Raw genomic sequence first — 16,729 nt, forward strand, 5'->3', positions numbered from 1 at the left:
AGTCGCCGTGGGCGAGGGCTCTAATCCTCCTTTTTGTAGTCGGGTTCGTTCGTTCGTTCGATTCAGCCAAATGACGTCCACTGCTGGACAAAGGCCTCCCCCAAGGTTTTCCACAATGAACGGTCCTGCGCTGCCCGCATCCAGGCTCCTCCCGCGACCTTTACCAGATCGTCGGTCCACCTAGTAGGAGGCCTGCCCACGCTACGTCTTCCAGCCCGTGGTCGCCACTCGAGAACTTTCCTGCCCCAACGGCCATCGTCTCTACGAGCTATGTGCCCCGCCCATGTATGTAGTCGGGTAAAAACCTATAACATCATCCATCAACTCACCTCCTAGCATTAGCGAAAGCCGTCAAAGACAAGTCAATATCCACGAGCATCGGCTCCAGTTTCTCGCTTTCATCGTCTTCATCATCACTATGCTTGTACGGGTCTTCTAACAGCAAGGTGATGTGGTTGGTCTTCAGTTTGAGATCCTTGATGTGAGAGGCTACGGGGTCGGCGTTGTCTTGCGCTGTTTTCACCAGGAGCTTGATGTCGTCCCAGGACATCTGGGATGGGAAATATTAGGTTAATAATAATTATTATTATCATCATTTCAGCCACCATAGGCCTCCCCTAATGATTTCCAGCTTGCCTGGTTGGTAGCGTTTAGTTGTTAGGTTTAGTTAGGTAAAGATAATTTATAGATGATAGGAAAATCTATAATACATATACAATCAACAAACAGGCAACCAGCATAGGCACGAAATAGGCAGTCATATAAACTTAAAATCTCTTTCCCAGGCTTGCAAAATTAGCATGTTTCTGATGTCACATCGCTCTTGTTGGAAAATTCTAAATACATAACGAGTCGCGTTGCCGTCACGTCACCGTTGCACCATCGTCGTATCGCGAGGCCCACTTGAACGATGTGCTCGGCGCGGACACTGCGTCATGGTCAAGTCACGCCGATGTTGCGTCACAGTCACGCCGATGTTGCGTCACTATCGCGTCGTCGTTGCGTCACCCTTCCATAAGAACTCCTCAAGTTACCTGGTTCGCGATAGCAGTCTGTATCGCGAGGCGCGCCTGCTCGATGAGCTGCTCATTGCGAGCTATGAGCTCAGCAGCTCGCTTGTCCGCGACCTGCACGCTCGCGAGCTCAGTCACTCGCTTCTCGTGGTCTTTGTTGACGTCGCATCAACGTCCCGCCGACGTTGCGTCACCGTCACGCTGATATTACGACACGGTCACAACGATGTTATGTCACGGTGACGCCGATGTTGTCACGGTCACGCTAATGTTGCGTCACGGTGACGCCGATGTTGTGTCACGGTCACGCCAATGTTGCGTCACGGTGACGCCGTGGTTGTATCACGGTCACGCCAATGTTGGGTCACAGTCACGCCGATGTTGCGTCACCGTCACGCCGATGTTGCGTCACCGTCACGCCGATGTTGCGTAACTGTCGCGCCGTCGTCGCGTCACTATCGCGTCGTCGTTGCGTCACCCTTCCATAAGAGCCCCTCAAGTTACCTGGTTCGCGATAGCAGTCTGTATCGCGAGGCGCGCCTGCTCGATGAGCTGCTCATTGCGAGCTATGAGCTCAGCAGCTCGCTTGTCCGCGACCTGCACGCTCGCGAGCTCAGTCACTCGCTTCTCGTGGTCTTTTCGCACGTTTTGAAGCTTCTTCAGCGCTTCTCTTTCCACTTGCACCGTCTGGAAATAATACAAACGATTAATAATGCAGTTTAGTTTATTATCCAGGTGCTACCTACCTTACCAGATCGTCACTCCACCTGGTCTGCTAAGCTACGTTTACCAGTCCGTGGTGGCTACTTGAGAGCTTTTCAAGCTATATCTTACCATCATCATTTCAACCATAAGAATTCCACTGCTGAACATAGGCCTCCTCTAATGATTGCTATAATGGCCGATTGGTAGCGGCTTGCATCCAGCACCTTCCTGCTACCATTATAAGGTCATCGGTCCACCTTGAAAAACGCAGCCGAAAAGTACGTGTCCTACGCTGCGCTTTCCGGTACGTGGCCCCCACTCCAGAAAATTGTTGCGGCCGTACATTGCCACTTCAGCTTGCTAATCCGTCGGGCTATATCAGCGATTTTAGTTCGTTTACGGATCTCCTCATTTCTGATTCGATCTCGTAAAGAAACACCAAGCCCTCTCCATACCAGGCCTGTTCATCTCCGCGAGTTTACATCGAAAACAAAACACGCACGATGGCCCACCTACAGGATACTATTCGACAAGGCCTCACATACGAGCGAACATTGACTCACGCACGCGTATTCTTGTGTATGATGGAAGAAAATAAAGAAAATGGTGTACTAAATACTGTGCAGTATTTAACTGCCTAAATAATAATAAAAACACAGAATGTACTTTTTTAAGTTGCCTCAAGACACCTCTCAGTGTAAAAAAATAAGGGGTCCGTGGCCGAGTCCCCCAGTTTTCGACGCACCCGTGGTCGACGCCCCCGATTTAAATTAATTTAATATCATATTTTTTTCGGCTTTTGCACTAAGTACAGTCAACGAAAAGTAATGAAAAATATAATAATTTTGTTATTATTACAAAAATTAAAATGTTGTATTTAATTTTTGGTTATAAATACTTAATAAAACTTTTATAATTTCAACTTTTATTTGTAGAGAGAGTAGAGTTATTTTAAAGACTGGTTATTTAATTGTTATTATACAAAATGTTTGGCGAAAGGGTAGACAAACTTCGTGGGTTTATAGATAGGGACGTCGCGGGCACAACTAGTTCGTTTATAAACATTTTTGTGCCTGACTGTACATTTAATTAAAAATTGCTTCAAATCAAATTTAACTGACCGGGGGCGTCGACCACGGGTGCGTCGAAAACTGGGGGACACGGCCACGGACCCAAAATAAGTAGTTAATATTATTCATGATAATTCATGCTAAATCATGTATTTCCTCCGCCATTTTCCGCAGTTTGGCACCTCACGTCACATCATTTTACCGAAGTGAGCCCTATAGCTTCGGCGCAGTGCCGATCACTGACGTTTGTCAACAAAATGGTGCTTGACTCTTGAGACAGGCTAAATTACACCATATTGTTAATGACATTGAGCATACATTTTTTGAAATACCTTTGCGAAGTAAAACTTCTGTACGTAGTACTTATTATTATTCTGTGTCCATACTGTCTACGAACCTTTAAATCAATCTTTTGTCCCTCCAAAGCCGAGTAGAACTCATCCACAGCTCTGTCGAAGGTCTCGTATTCTGCGATGGGCTGCGAGCGGTGCTGAGAGAAGACCAACGGATGGAACTCCTGGTTGGTCAGCAGGAAGGTAGGTGCTTCGCCCTCGGGACTCGGTCTTTCCTCTTTCTTTTGGATGATGTAGCCCTGGAATTGAGAGAATAACAAATACAATACAAATGTAGTTTTTGTGTCAAATTAAATTAACAATGCATGAGAAGATAGACACTAGACCAGTTGGGCAATTCCTAAAATAATAAATAAATAATAACTTTATTTCTCTCTTTACAAAATACATAAAGTCACAATTTGTAACGGGTAATTATAACAACAAGGAACAAAAATAAGTATTTCGTAGAGACTGGTGTCCGTACTAGGATACCCTGTGCTACAGCACACCAGGCCTCCACCACCGGCTAATCGATACTGCGTGGTTGTGTTAATCTATTTAAGGTAAGAATTTTATATTAGGAACTAAAAAAATAAAATAAAAAATCCCAACTAATATTATAAATGCGAAAGTAACTCTGTCTGTCTGTCTGTCTGTTACGCTTTCCCGCTTAAACCTCGCAACCGATTTTGATGAAATTTGGCATAGAGATAGTTTGAGTCCCGGGAAAGAACATAGGATAGTTTTTATCCCGGTTTTTGAAACAGGGACGCGCGCGATAAAGTTTTTCTGTGACAGACAAAATTCCACGCGGGCGAAGCCGCGGGCGGAAAGCTAGTAGAATGATAACATGTGATTTACACAAATAGGCAAAATAAATGATAAGAAGTACTATTTCAAAATGTAACTAACTTTAAAAGCAATCTTTCTTTCTAATCTTTTGTGTAAATGTGTGTGTGTGTGTGTGTGTGTGTGTGTGTGTGTGCGTGCGTGTGTGTTATGTGTTAGTTATTGTATTGTTTTAATAAAAGCATCACTTTCCTCGTAATTTTTAGAATACCTGAAAATAGGAAATGACGCGCACGAGGCGTTAAGAACTGTCTGTTTATCTGTTAGAGACTTCGTGTTAAAGTCATTGATCTTTTTTCTTTGTTATTTAAACAGAGTGGATACCAAGAAGGTACTAAACCAATTTTTGGTCGAGGGTAGCGCGGAAGCGGGGAGTTTGTTCCGAGAAATCCAAACGTCATTATTGTAGTGTGCGTGTGCATTCATGGATGATTAGGCGTGTACCGATAACATTCAAACATTAGCGGAAGTATGGTGGGGCGCGTCTTCGTGGATGAAACGAACTATACATAACTTATTTAACATGAATAAAAATACCAATCAATAAGTCGAAAAGATTTCACTAACCTTTGAGACTTCTATCTTGGCCGCATCCAAGAGTTTCTCAGCCTGTTTGAGGGCCGTCGCGAGTTTCCCGAGGTCTCTCTCGGCGAAGAAACCCTTGTTGGGGTCTGTGCTCACTTTCATGTTGCCTGTGAGACCATTCTCTAAGAGCACGTGGTCTATAATGGCCGAGCCGTATTCTGTAAACAATATGTAATTATTTCGTCAGATTGTTAAAACAGATGTGGAAACAACAATATTTTGTTTTTGGAAAGTAGAGAAAAATTTACATTCCAGCAGCCTTTGCACATTTTGCAGCAAAGACACCTGTGATATAATGGTATTAATGGTTGCATATTATGCGTTCCAAAGCACACGATGCGTTGCGGCGCCGCGCCTCAAAGATTTCGACTTTGCTGCAGTGTGCCCGCACAGATATTTCTATGCCGCCGCAGCGCATCGTGTGCTTTGGCTCTATGGAATAATAAGTTTTTTTTCTTCCTCTTATTATCTACAATCGGCCAGTCATAGCCATAATTAGATGCGTTCTGGGAGCGGATTATTTGAATGGTATGTAATACTCGTATGTATGTATGTATGTAAATAATGGTGATGCAGTGACACTGGAATATAATTTTACTCATACAGTTGTGACATGATGTTCAGTACCACTTTTTATTTTTTATTTATGTATTTATTTCTCTCACGACAGACTAATTTAGGAAAAACATTTCGTATATTATATCTCTTTAACTATAGATCAGCATTGTGAGAGCTGGTGCTATGTTAATAAGTTTAAAAACTTATTAGTTTGACCTTACCAAGGTTGGGATTAAGGATCTTCTTCAAATTGTCTCCAGGTTTGCTTTTTGCCAGTATTTCTTTCAAAGCGTCTTCTGACGGTGCAGCGTAGTTCGTTTTCGCCCTGTCTAGTGGGTATTTTTCTTTGACAGCAAACCTGTAAATGTTAACACATATTCAGTTAAAGAGTCAATCATCAATACATTATGTGTCATGTCTTTTTAATTATCAAAGTGCAAATCCGATTCATAGTGAAGTGTGGCACTTGTGTTTGTCTTAGTGATGATAACATATTCTCATGAGTGGTTAGGTAGGAGTTATTATTGCTTACTAGCAACCCGCCCCGGCTTCGCACAGGTGCTAAAAGTACTTAAAAACCTTCCTCTTGAATCACTCTTATCTATTAAAAAAACTGCATCAAAATCCGTTGCGACTTTTACAGATCTAAGCATACATAGACAGACAGAAAAGCAACTTTGTTTTATAATCTGTATTGATAGTGATTGGACTGTTTAATGTTTATACATAGTACTCAGGCAGTACTTACAGTAACATACAAATACTACCTGATTTTATCTCGTTCCACATGAGGCCTGAGTACGTTAAGAATGGTCCAGTCACAGTCGGTCAGGACTATGTTTCCCCTATCGTACAGCTCCAGTATAACATGATACGCTGCCTCACCGGTGCCAAACTGGAGGTCTACTATACGATCAATGCCAAGCTGCGTGAGACGCTCTAGTCGTTTGTTTTTTAGATGTTTCCTTAGCTACAATAAAATGGAATACACAATCATTTTGAGTATCAATTTTTTTTTGTGTCAGTCACAAAGTTATTCTGCAAAATATTTTTAATGTTTAAGTAATTTTTATTAAGTCTAGATTTTGATAAACCTATATGCCTAAGCACTGATAAGAATGAGACACTTTTGCATTGTTGACTGGAATGAATACGACTGGTTAATAAACAAAATTAATGATATAGATTTTATTTAGTTTGTTAACTAACATTATTTTTAATAAATACTTTTACACACCTTCATTGTGAACCCAGAGGGTGCCACATTCTTGGGCCATTCAAATTGTGTGGTGTGGAATCTGTTTCCTGACTCCAGTAGCAGCACACTCTTCTCTTCAGACCGCTGCAATCGTATCACATACGTTTTGTTGTCTATGTCGTACACTTGATTGACTCGCATGCCAATCAGCCTGAAAATGTAGATTTTTTCAGATTTAAAATAGTATAATGATATTACTAATAGATATTAAAAAGATAATCGTTACGTGCATTGCAAAAAATTCTGGGCTTGCATCACGGTCAAGACAATTTTATTATCATCATTTCGTAATTGGTTTATTGTGTTTTATCTCATAGCTTATGACTTAAGCTTATGGTACATTTATTGGAGATTCGAATCTTGCATTATTTTAGAATAATGCAAGATAATAATCGTAAAAACGTAAAGAAATTGTGTAAAAATAAATAAGTCCAAAACAAAAACATAACCTTTACCTCTGTAATTCTGTGATCATACAAATTATATCGTAGGTATTAAATCGGTTCTTCATCTTGCTTGCTTTATGTTCTTTTCATGAAAATAAATTCTTTACACTTTCACCTGCAATAAATTGCACAAATCTGAAAAAAACAGCGTAAACGTTTGCAATTTTACTGTCAATAGAAATGTCAAAAGGTGTGACGTTGACTCACCCAGCTGAGCAAAAGGCCACAGTGGAGAGAATTCAGTAGGACTAAACTTTGAGCTCACTCAACGTCCGCGAAACGATGAGCTCTCACGACTTTCTTTATTGGACCGTACCTTTTTTGGCATTCGTTTGTCACTTTCGTGATGTCAATTTAACGTCAAATGCACGTTTCAGTCTTTTACGAAGTAAATAAACCTATTTTTCCAAAAATCCCTGTAAATTAACACTATGGGTGCCGATGAAAAGGATTTTAAAGATTTCAAACTCCAACCTATGAAGTGCGAGTTAAACTTTTTGAGTAAATCCGATGGTTCGGCGATATTATCTCAAGGTTTGTACAAATGGTTTTTATCGCTTTATTTGTCGTTAAACCGGTGTTTAAGGCCCTAATAATCTTAACAATACTTTTAGCAACCTTTTCCTATTTAGTTTAATACTAAATTTACCTGTAAACGCACTAAATATCGGAATCATCGGCACTTAAAAAAAGTTGGGTTATAATATTATAATATCGTTATGTACCGTGTTCCAGGAGACACAGTGGCGCTGGTGAGCGTGAATGGTCCCCTGGATATCAAAACTACAAGCCAGAGCATAGAGAAGTCAACTCTAGAGATATTGTACAGCAGCAAAGGTGGCAAACCATCAGTTGCTGATAGGTTTGTATTTCATTCGTATAATTTACTGATATTTAATTACAAACCCTGTAGATTACAATTGGACGTAGTTATGCTACAACGTTCCAACCCACAAGGTGGTCAAAATTGAGTTTTTGAGCCCAAGCTAGGTATTTTGGGTCACCCTATCTAGTGCTGAAGACACTGACTCTCTTACGACAATAATTAATGAAATAATTAAGCGGTCCCAATGATACAACGATCCAAAAGATCTAAATAAAATCTTAAAATGTGACATTCCATTTGGAACGTTATGTTTTAATTCGTTTTGGACTGAATACAATGAAAATAATGATCCAATCATTTTGGAACGTTTTACAAATAACTAATTTTAAATGTTAAAAAGTGACATTCCATTTGGATCGTATGCTTTTAATTCGTTTTGGACTGAATAAAATAAAAATAATGTTCCAATGTACTTGGAACGTTTTTAAAAAGGCTTTTTGTTTGAAAGTGGCTTTTAACTTAATTTGCAAAAACGTTCCAATGTGTGAAAATTGTTATAGTATTATTTTGGTAGTTAATAATTATAAATACATTTTTTTTCTAAAATATAAGCATAACAATATTTTAGAAAAAATAAGTATAACACTGAAACAATATTATTTTAAAAATTTAATATATTTATATGTGTAATTATAGATAATAATTATTAATTATCGTTTAATAGAATGTTTATGTCCGAATTTACAATGGCATACTTTTAAAATAGCAGAATTTCTTTTGGCAAAATTTCATTCTGCATATTATTATATTAAAGTGGGGTCCCGTTGCAGTTGGCATCTTGTTGGTGAATGGGTGGCACTGCTCAGTTTACTCTTGTTTTTATTTATTTTTTTCTTCTTCCATTATTATGTGCCACTGTCATGAGTCTATGTAATTGCCTGTATTTGTGTGATGTCCATTGTAATAAATGTATCTTTCTTTGTATCAATGATGTTTTCAGTAACAGTACACTTAGTACAATTAGTTTTCCGCAACATTCCTGGACAGGATATACTAAATAAACGTCATGCAATCGATATTATGCAGAATATTTTCAATATTGCAGAAATTCTGCCATCTGCATAGTATGCCAAGTGGAATGGTACCAATAATCATGGTACTAAATAAAAGTTATTCTAATCGATATTACGCAGAGTATTTTAAATATTTCAAACTAAATTCTGCCATCTGCATAGTATTCCAAGTGGAATGGTACCAATTAATAATCGTGCTACTAATTAAACGTTATACTAATCGATATTATTCAGAATGAAATTTTGCCAAAAGAAATTCTGCTAGTTTAAAAGTATGCCATTGTAAATCTAAATATGTAAAAGGAGAAACTGACTGACTGACTGACATATCAATGCACAGCCTAAACGGCTAAACGTAGGCACTTGAAATTTGGAAGGGACGTAGCTTAGGTACCGTAGAGGTGCATTAAGAAAGGAATTCCCGAAATTCCCACGGGAACGGAAATTAGCGGGAAAATCCTTTTGTATGAAAAATCTAAACCGCTTAAGTTAGACGCTTGAAATTTGGCATGCAAGTACCTTAGTAAACTTAAAGCTTAGTTACAACAGGATATTGCAAAATTCCCACAGGAACGGGAGTTAGCGGGAAAAAGCGTACCACTAGTTACCGGGAAAAAAAGTGGTGTGCTTTTTTTTTGGCAGCGAGTAGAACTGAGTAGTATGTATCACTTCAACTAAATAAATTAACGTTATTACATACTTGTCATTAAAATTTACTAATATTTCTCATACTTTAAAAAAAATGTACTTGGAACGTTTTTGCAAAATAAGGTATAAACTAATTTCATACAAAAAGTCTTTTTGCAAAAACGTTCCAAGTACATTTTTTTCAAAATTTGTATGAGAAATATTAGTTAATTTTAATGACAAGTATGTAATAAAATAACGATTATTTATTTAGTTGAAGTGATACATACTACTCAGTTCTACTCGCTACCAAAACAAAGCGTACCACAAATTTACAAAAACGCGATTATCTCAGTTCGACTTGCGTGTGGGTTGGAACGTTGTAGCATAACTACGTCCAATTAGAATATTGCTGTATCTTAACAAGCTAATTCTAATAAGAGATAACAACAATATCTATCAAGAGATGTACTCAAATTAGAACAGAAACTTAAGACAAATCTTTTCAAAATTATTGTGAAATAGATGTTACAATGCATTATCATGGTGTTATGTTAGCTAGTCCAATACAGAAGTTAAGTGCTGCTATTAGTGTAATTAAATGGTTTTTAATGATGAATCCAATTTAATTTCAGATACAAAGAAAATGTAATCAGACAAACTTGTGAAAAGGCAATCTTGGGCAGTCTGTACCCACGCACCGGCATCACTGTCACCATACAAGAGCTAGAAGACTTTGGAGGGGTAAGAATGGGTGATTTAAGTGGTTTCACTACAGCTTGCAGTTGTGAGACACTACACAGCAGAAAAATTGTGTCAGACAAAAATTTGTTACAATACAAAATATCACATAAAGATTTGAGAAAAAACTCTCAAGATCTTGCTGAATTAGTCTGTTAATTAAAGAAGCTGTAGTTAGTCTTAATATTGAAATTTGACCAATCACAAACTTAGATTTGCCTTCAGTAAATTAGAGAGGGTCGAGTCCTGCAGTGAATGATAAATCTGGGCCTTTTCAAGGCAAGAGTGAATAAGCACTTACAGGGCAGATGTACCATCCTAGATAGAATTTCACTTAACATCAGGTACGAATGCGGTCAAATACCTATCTGCGTAAGAATAAACTAGTTTTGAGCTTAACTTGTCAACTATCAGAAAGAAGAGTAGGGTCAGGGAGGCAACAGTGACTCACTTTTTTTTCGAAGCTTAATAAAAATAGATATCGCTTTAATATTGGCCTAAAATTTGCTCACATTTTAGATACACTATTGAACTGTAACTGAGCACTCATGATTCTACATTATTTACTACTTATGTCAAAGTAGGAACCTAAAACAAAAAAATAATAATTGAGCCACTGTGGACTACTAGGTGTACACACTGACTCACTGCCGTGGTACACAGTATTAACGTGGTACGGCAGTATTTATATGAAAAGAAAATGCCCATTCCGCGTAGTTTTTTATTAGAAATAATAACAAAACTGCACAAGCTATTCTTATTATAATCAACAATTCAACACGACTCTTAGTACTTTTATTGCTACCTATAAGATCTTAAGTCATCTCAATCTCTTCGTTATTTATTTCTTCCCTATTTTTCTGTCGGTTTTTTCCGTGGCATTCTGTAAATAAAAAAACAAAATTCGATTTAAAGTTAGAAAAATATTGAATTCCTATAAACTACAAAAGTATTAAAATTGAGTCACTGTGTACTTCTACGCCATTTTGTAAATATTTGATCAAAAAAACCAAGATGTAAAACAAATAAGTCAAAATTCGGATTAAAGACAATTGATACAAGACCTACTATCCGATAAATATAACGGCTATTACCTATAGCAACAAACAAAGATATGAAAACAATCGAAACTCACCTTAGAATGTAATTTAGTGGGCGCGAAAACAAAAAACATTCCCTCACCCTTCCGCACGGCACTTGACCGGCGAGCAAACTGGTTTAAACGTGTTCGGGTACCAAGACCTTTGAATCGGTAAAAGAGACAAATATATATTCCTATGCCTTCAGGTCGAAACATGACTGAGCCACTGTAGCCGACCGAGTCACTGTTGCCTCCATGACCCTAGTAGATTTTTTTTATTAAACAACAAAAAACAGGCTGGCGCCTGGATTCCTAGTTATTAAACATTACTTTTTCTGACACTTCCACTTATAAAACTTTTCTTTTTCTCCAGTTTCTCTCGTGCGCGCTAAACTGCGCGTGCCTAGCGCTGCTCAACTCAGGCGTAGCGATGCGTCACGTGTTCGCGTGCGTGTCGTGCTCAGTTGACGCGCGAGGGGAGGTACGGCTGGGCGGGCGGGAGGAGGTGGCCCACATCAGCTGCGTCTTCGATGGGGTTCACAGGAGTCTGATCACTTGTGAGTATTTTTTTATCCATTGCTTATCTAGGGTTATTTTCCAGTTCCAGTTTGATAGTATGTAAATGATGATAAACTACCCTAGACCATTCTGGGGTGGACACGGCCCACCCGGCCCTCGCGCTATATACGCGCATGCAACAACGAACAAGCTCGTGGCCTGCATCTACTCTCTACACTCACCTGATGGAAAGTGATAATCAGACCGAAGGTGGCGAGCTTTACCCGGGATCCTCAACCGCAGACTGAGGTGGTTCTTTTCTTGGCTCTTAGTTCCTATCGCGCGTCATCGGCGTATTTACGATAATTTTCCAGGGGGACCTGGCCATGGGGGTGCGATTAGTTGATACTTATCATGCCTGTGTAAGATATAACAATGAAGGTTTTCGCGTATGAAAGATCCGCTAGATGGCGGGACGTGGATGTGCGGTCTGACTGCTGCGTGATTGGTGGATTTTGACATATCTGTCAATGTCATGTCAAAAATAACCAATCATGCAGCATTTGGGCCTCGCGTCTACGTATTGCCATCTGGCGGATTTTTCATTCGCGAATACCCTCAATATTGAGCAGAATTGTGGAAATATTATCCAAGTCTGATTGGTTATTCAAAATACACTGCACCGCTCTTGGAAACCGGGCTTGCGCACTGAACTGCGCGTGCCTAGCGCTGCTCAACTCTGGAGTAGCGATGCGTCACGTGTTCGCGTGCGTGTCGTGCTCGGTGGACGCGCGCGGGGAGGCGCGGCGGGGCGGGCGGGGGGAGGCGGCCCACATCAGCTGCGTCTTCGATGGGGTTCACAGGAATCTGATCACTTGTGAGTATTTTTTTTTCCATTGCCTTATCTAGGGTTATTTTCCAGTTCCAGTTTGATAGTATGTAAATGATGATAAACTACCCTAGACCATTCTGGGGTGGACACGGCCCACCCGGCCCTCGCGCTATATACGCGCATGCAACAACGAACAAGCTCGTGGCCTGCATCTACTCTCTACACTCACCTGATGGAAAGTGATAATCAGGCCGAAGGTGGCGAGCTTTACCCGGGATCCTCAACCACAGAGGCACTGAGGCGGTTCTTTTCTTGGCTCTTAGTTCCTATCGCGCGTCATCGGCGTATCTAGGATAATTTTCCAGGGACCTGGCCATGGGGGTGCGATTAGTTGATACTTATCATGCCTGTGTGAGTAATATATAACAATGAAGGTTTTTGCGTATGAAAAATTCGCCAGATGGCAGTACGTAGACGCGAGGTCCAAATGCTGCATGATTGGTTATTTTTGACATAACATTGACAGATATGTCAAAATCCACCAATCACGCAGCAGTCAGACCCCACATCCACGTCCCGGCATCTAGCGGATCTTTCATACGCGAAAACCCTAATTGGACAACAGTCGATCCATTTCCATTGAGCAGAGTTCTGTTGTGAAAATATTATCCAAATCTCATTGGTTATTCAAAACATATCTCTCGTATCCGCTCTTGGAAACCGGGCTTGCGCACTGAGCTGACAGTTCCTGAGCTGCGCGTGCCTAGCGCTGCTCAACTCTGGAGTAGCGATGCGGCACGTGTTCGCGTGCGTGTCGTGCTCGGTGGACGCGCGCGGGGAGGCGCGGCGGGGCGGGCGGGGGGAGGCGGCCCACATCAGCTGCGTCTTCGATGGGGTTCACAGGAATTTGATCACTTGTGAGTATGTGAGCAGTTTCTACAAGGTTACAAAACCAAAGTGGAGACAAGACGAGACCAGAGGAGATGTGCGGCGAAATTGGCAGGTTATTTCCACCAAAGCGGAGCGGAGACGAGCGCAGAGGAGACGAGAGGATACGATATGTAGAATGCGTAGCTGTCAGCTGTCAGTCTATTGTAGCTGCTGTCTACGAATCTTATGACGCTTTCGGGTGTGCGAGGTACGGGGAAGAAGGCAGCGGGGAACGAGGTACGCGTAGCCGCCTGCTCCGCTCCACATCAGCTGCGTCTTCGATGGGGTTCACAGGAATCTGATCACTTGTGAGTATTTTTTAGGGTTTTTATCAACAACAAGGAAGCTCGAGGAAGATTCAGGCCGAAGGTGGAAGCGAGCCTCACCCGGAATCCTAGATATTTTACTACCGACTGCTGGAATACAATGCTGTTAACATTACTACTACTTAGTAGTAGATGGTGGTAACTAGCTAGGCGGACTTAAAATCAGCTGCGTCTTCGATGGGGTTGACAGGAATTTGATCACTTGTGAGTATTTGAGCAGTTCCTATATGGCTGAAACCAAAGTGGAGATGAGAGAAATGTGCGGCGAAGCTGGCAGGTTATTTCCACCAAAGCGGAGCGGAGATGAAATGAGCGGAGAGGAGACGAGAGGATACGATATGTCAGCTGTCAGTCTATTGTAGCTGCTGTCTACGAATCTTATGACGCTTTCGGGTGTGCGAGGCGCTGGAAGAACGCAGCGGGGTAAGTGATGATCAGGCTGAAGGTGGAAGCGAGCCTGACCTGGAATTCTCAATCTCAGGAATTGACTATCTTACCTTCAACTGCTAGAACACAGTGCTATTAAAATTGTTGTTATCACGACAGACTTGGCTCCCACGGCTACTTTTTACGATACAGTCACGATGCCGTAGCGCGTTGGTATCACTTCTGTAGCGCGTTGCGAATGCAACTAACGCGCGTTGTAGCATTGCTGTCGCTCGTTTACGAACGCGCGACAGCAACATTACAAAAAGTACTTACGAAAAATCTTGGTAGCTGGCCAGACAGGGTAACACTTAACCTATCCATTAATATTAGTATTCAAGGCTAACTCGGTCTTGTTCCAGGTTTCTCCGAAGGCACGTACAGTGAAGGCGCATACTTCGAAGCGGTGGCCAAGTGTCGCGCAGCCAGCGAGGTCATCTTTGCGTTCTACAGGGACGTCGTCGCCAAGTACTCCAGCGCTATATGACCCGAGATGAGAAGGGAGGCAGCTGGCATGTGAGCGAACTTTTGGTGAAGTGCTGGAACTAAAATTTGTGGAACTAAAATGTGAGGATAGAATGTTTGTGGGCCCAATGACGAATAGAATTAAAGAAAAGAAAGAGATAGAGCGCATTCATATACAGGGTGTCCCAGAATGGGTGAATCAAACTGCTAGGGGAGGTAGCTCTACTAATGTACTATCACTAAAAGATATGAAAAAAAAATTTGAGTTCGGATTTTTTTTTAAACTAAACTCGAAATCTAGTCATTATTTTCAAAAGTTTGTTTACAGATAAACGAAGCGATCATGTACAATTAATATTAGTAAGAAAAAAGTACAAATAAACTCCAAACGCAGCAATTATAGCCAGATACTTAGGCAAAGCTGATTTATTTTCACTTTTTCAAAAACATTTTTTTTTGTATCCTTACTCCTTATGCGCTTTATTTTTGTTCATATTTTTTAGGGATAGTACATTATTAGAGCCACCTCCCCTAGCAGTTTTATTCATCCATTCTGGGACACCCTGTATTATGTGAAAGCGCTCAAAGACTACCTCTCTCTCTAAATGTAGTGAGATATAAGTCAGTATAACTTTTGATAAGTTAAGTATTGAGATGGCTACTAAGTTGAAAATCAATAGAATATTTTCACATTTTTTAATTTCCGTTACAGTGTTTGTAATAAGTAAGTAATACTAGTTTTGTTTCTAGTAGGCAATTGGTTATTTTGTCATCCACCTCAGTATCAGCCTTAACTTTGAATTTTGTACTATGTAAATGGACTTGTTACTTTATTCTACAATTTCTAGAGATTGTGATAATGTGCGAGCTATCTGTCTATTAGAATTTAAGAATGTTAGACATTTATGTTTAATAATAAAGATATAAATTGTAATAGCAAATTTCATTATGCATGACCTTATTTTACAAATCCAACTTAACCTTTATTTTCTTACCTTAAAATTCTGTGTAAAACAAGCTAGACGGGCGGAGCCGTAGGCAAGGAAGCTAAAAACCAATAATTGAGAATATTATTGACGTTAAAACCATTTTGGTGCTAGTTTATGTAGTCAAACTTTTATTACTTTATTTTTGAACGCCATTTACTCCAAAGCCTTGAGTTGGAACTCGTCAGAGGTACAAGCTCGATGCAAAGGACAATCTTAATTGGTAGGTATTTGGTATGATACGCATCACGGCGGCGCTCGTAGCGAAATAATAAGTGAATAATAATTGAAGGCGGCTCCTTTATGCGCCCGCGCTCCCGAATGTAGCGACAGACGACTGAGTAAGGGGCGGGGCACAGTGAGTGGAAACGATGTCCAATTTTGGTTGACAGGAATCCTAAGATCGTGGCTAAACAGGAGTTACAGCGGTAGGAATATTATTTTTGATAGGAGCTATATGTAGGTTTGTGAATTGGACACTTAGAATATACAGCTTCAGACCTTTAAGGATTAAAAAGTAGCACCTGCTCTACTAAACAACCTGTCAAATAGCATGTTTCACTATTTGTGATTGCTATCACCTTCTTAGTGGATTGTGAGGGAGACAAGAGCAATATGCCGCGAGGCCCACGAATATTGTAGTTGATAAAGCAACACATACCTACTGTTTGTGGTTGCTGATAAAATGTCGTTTCGTTAACGTAATTTATGGAAACTGGTGGACGCTTTGAGTCTGAGGCTGTGACAAATTTTTATTCTGAACTTGTATTTTAATTCAGTTACGTTAACGAATCCAGATTTTTTGCCAGCTTACAGAATAGACCATTGGTTTTAACTCTTCAAACTCAGTAGAATACTCTCTCACTGTGCCCCAGGCCGCGCGTTCGCGCCAAAAAGAAGCAAGATGGCGGACGCTGGATGCAAATCCGCTCCAAAGGGCCGCCGCAACGTCGCTGGCGGCTCACCCTTTTGCTCTATTTGATACAAGCATTGTGTAGGATCAGTGAAGGAAGGCCGAATATCACTGACTGAAGCCGCCTCGGAACTTGGAACTTCGAACTGGATTCTCTTGACGATTTCTTTTCAAATATTTTTTTTT

The 16,729-nt window shown here is 40.5% G+C and overlaps 2 protein-coding genes and 2 long non-coding RNA genes across 4 annotated transcripts in view; 2 read left to right on the forward strand and 2 right to left on the reverse strand.

The window, feature by feature from the left end:
* The window catches only part of LOC135080518 (ribosome quality control complex subunit NEMF homolog), a 28,969-nt gene extending 21,943 nt beyond the window's left edge, over positions 1–7,026 (reverse strand). The window contains exons 1-8 of the mRNA XM_063975159.1: positions 6,829–7,026; positions 6,353–6,524; positions 5,883–6,085; positions 5,337–5,473; positions 4,540–4,715; positions 3,186–3,380; positions 1,518–1,700; positions 330–550 (exon numbers count right to left, since the gene is read on the reverse strand). Of these exons, the coding sequence (XP_063831229.1) occupies positions 330–550; positions 1,518–1,700; positions 3,186–3,380; positions 4,540–4,715; positions 5,337–5,473; positions 5,883–6,085; positions 6,353–6,524; positions 6,829–6,884 (1,343 nt within the window). The 5' untranslated portion in view covers positions 6,885–7,026. The remainder of the gene's footprint in view (positions 1–329; positions 551–1,517; positions 1,701–3,185; positions 3,381–4,539; positions 4,716–5,336; positions 5,474–5,882; positions 6,086–6,352; positions 6,525–6,828) is intronic.
* A 150-nt stretch (positions 7,027–7,176) lies between these two features.
* On the forward strand, positions 7,177–11,973 carry LOC135080838 (exosome complex component RRP46). The gene is made up of 5 exons (XM_063975563.1): positions 7,177–7,353; positions 7,555–7,681; positions 9,981–10,089; positions 11,541–11,724; positions 11,810–11,973. Exons 1-5 carry the CDS (start codon positions 7,251–7,253, stop codon positions 11,971–11,973), a joined length of 687 nt encoding a protein of 228 aa, XP_063831633.1. The 5' UTR covers positions 7,177–7,250.
* On the reverse strand, positions 10,794–11,425 carry LOC135080489 (uncharacterized). Its single transcript, XR_010259029.1, has 2 exons — positions 11,222–11,425; positions 10,794–10,969 (listed from the first exon to the last, which is right to left on the reverse strand). It is a non-coding gene; the product is annotated as an uncharacterized LOC135080489 (long non-coding RNA).
* Positions 11,974–13,688: 1,715 nt separating the features above from the next.
* LOC135080490 (uncharacterized) lies at positions 13,689–14,759 on the forward strand. The gene is made up of 2 exons (XR_010259030.1): positions 13,689–13,735; positions 14,542–14,759. It is a non-coding gene; the product is annotated as an uncharacterized LOC135080490 (long non-coding RNA).
* Positions 14,760–16,729: the final 1,970 nt, after the last annotated feature.

The sequence above is a fragment of the Ostrinia nubilalis genome, chromosome 18 (genome assembly GCF_963855985.1).
Source record: "Ostrinia nubilalis chromosome 18, ilOstNubi1.1, whole genome shotgun sequence".
Lineage (NCBI taxonomy): Eukaryota > Metazoa > Arthropoda > Insecta > Lepidoptera > Crambidae > Ostrinia > Ostrinia nubilalis.

Bases quoted from the DNA above. Each gene is read 5' to 3' on its own strand.
- LOC135080838 (XM_063975563.1), top strand. From the start codon at position 7,251: ATGGGTGCCGATGAAAAGGATTTTAAAGATTTCAAACTCCAACCTATG. The intron at 7,354-7,554 runs GTTTGTACAAAT...ACCGTGTTCCAG, and splicing joins TTCGGCGATATTATCTCAAG to GAGACACAGTGGCGCTGGTG. The intron at 7,682-9,980 runs GTTTGTATTTCA...ATTTAATTTCAG, and splicing joins AAACCATCAGTTGCTGATAG to ATACAAAGAAAATGTAATCA.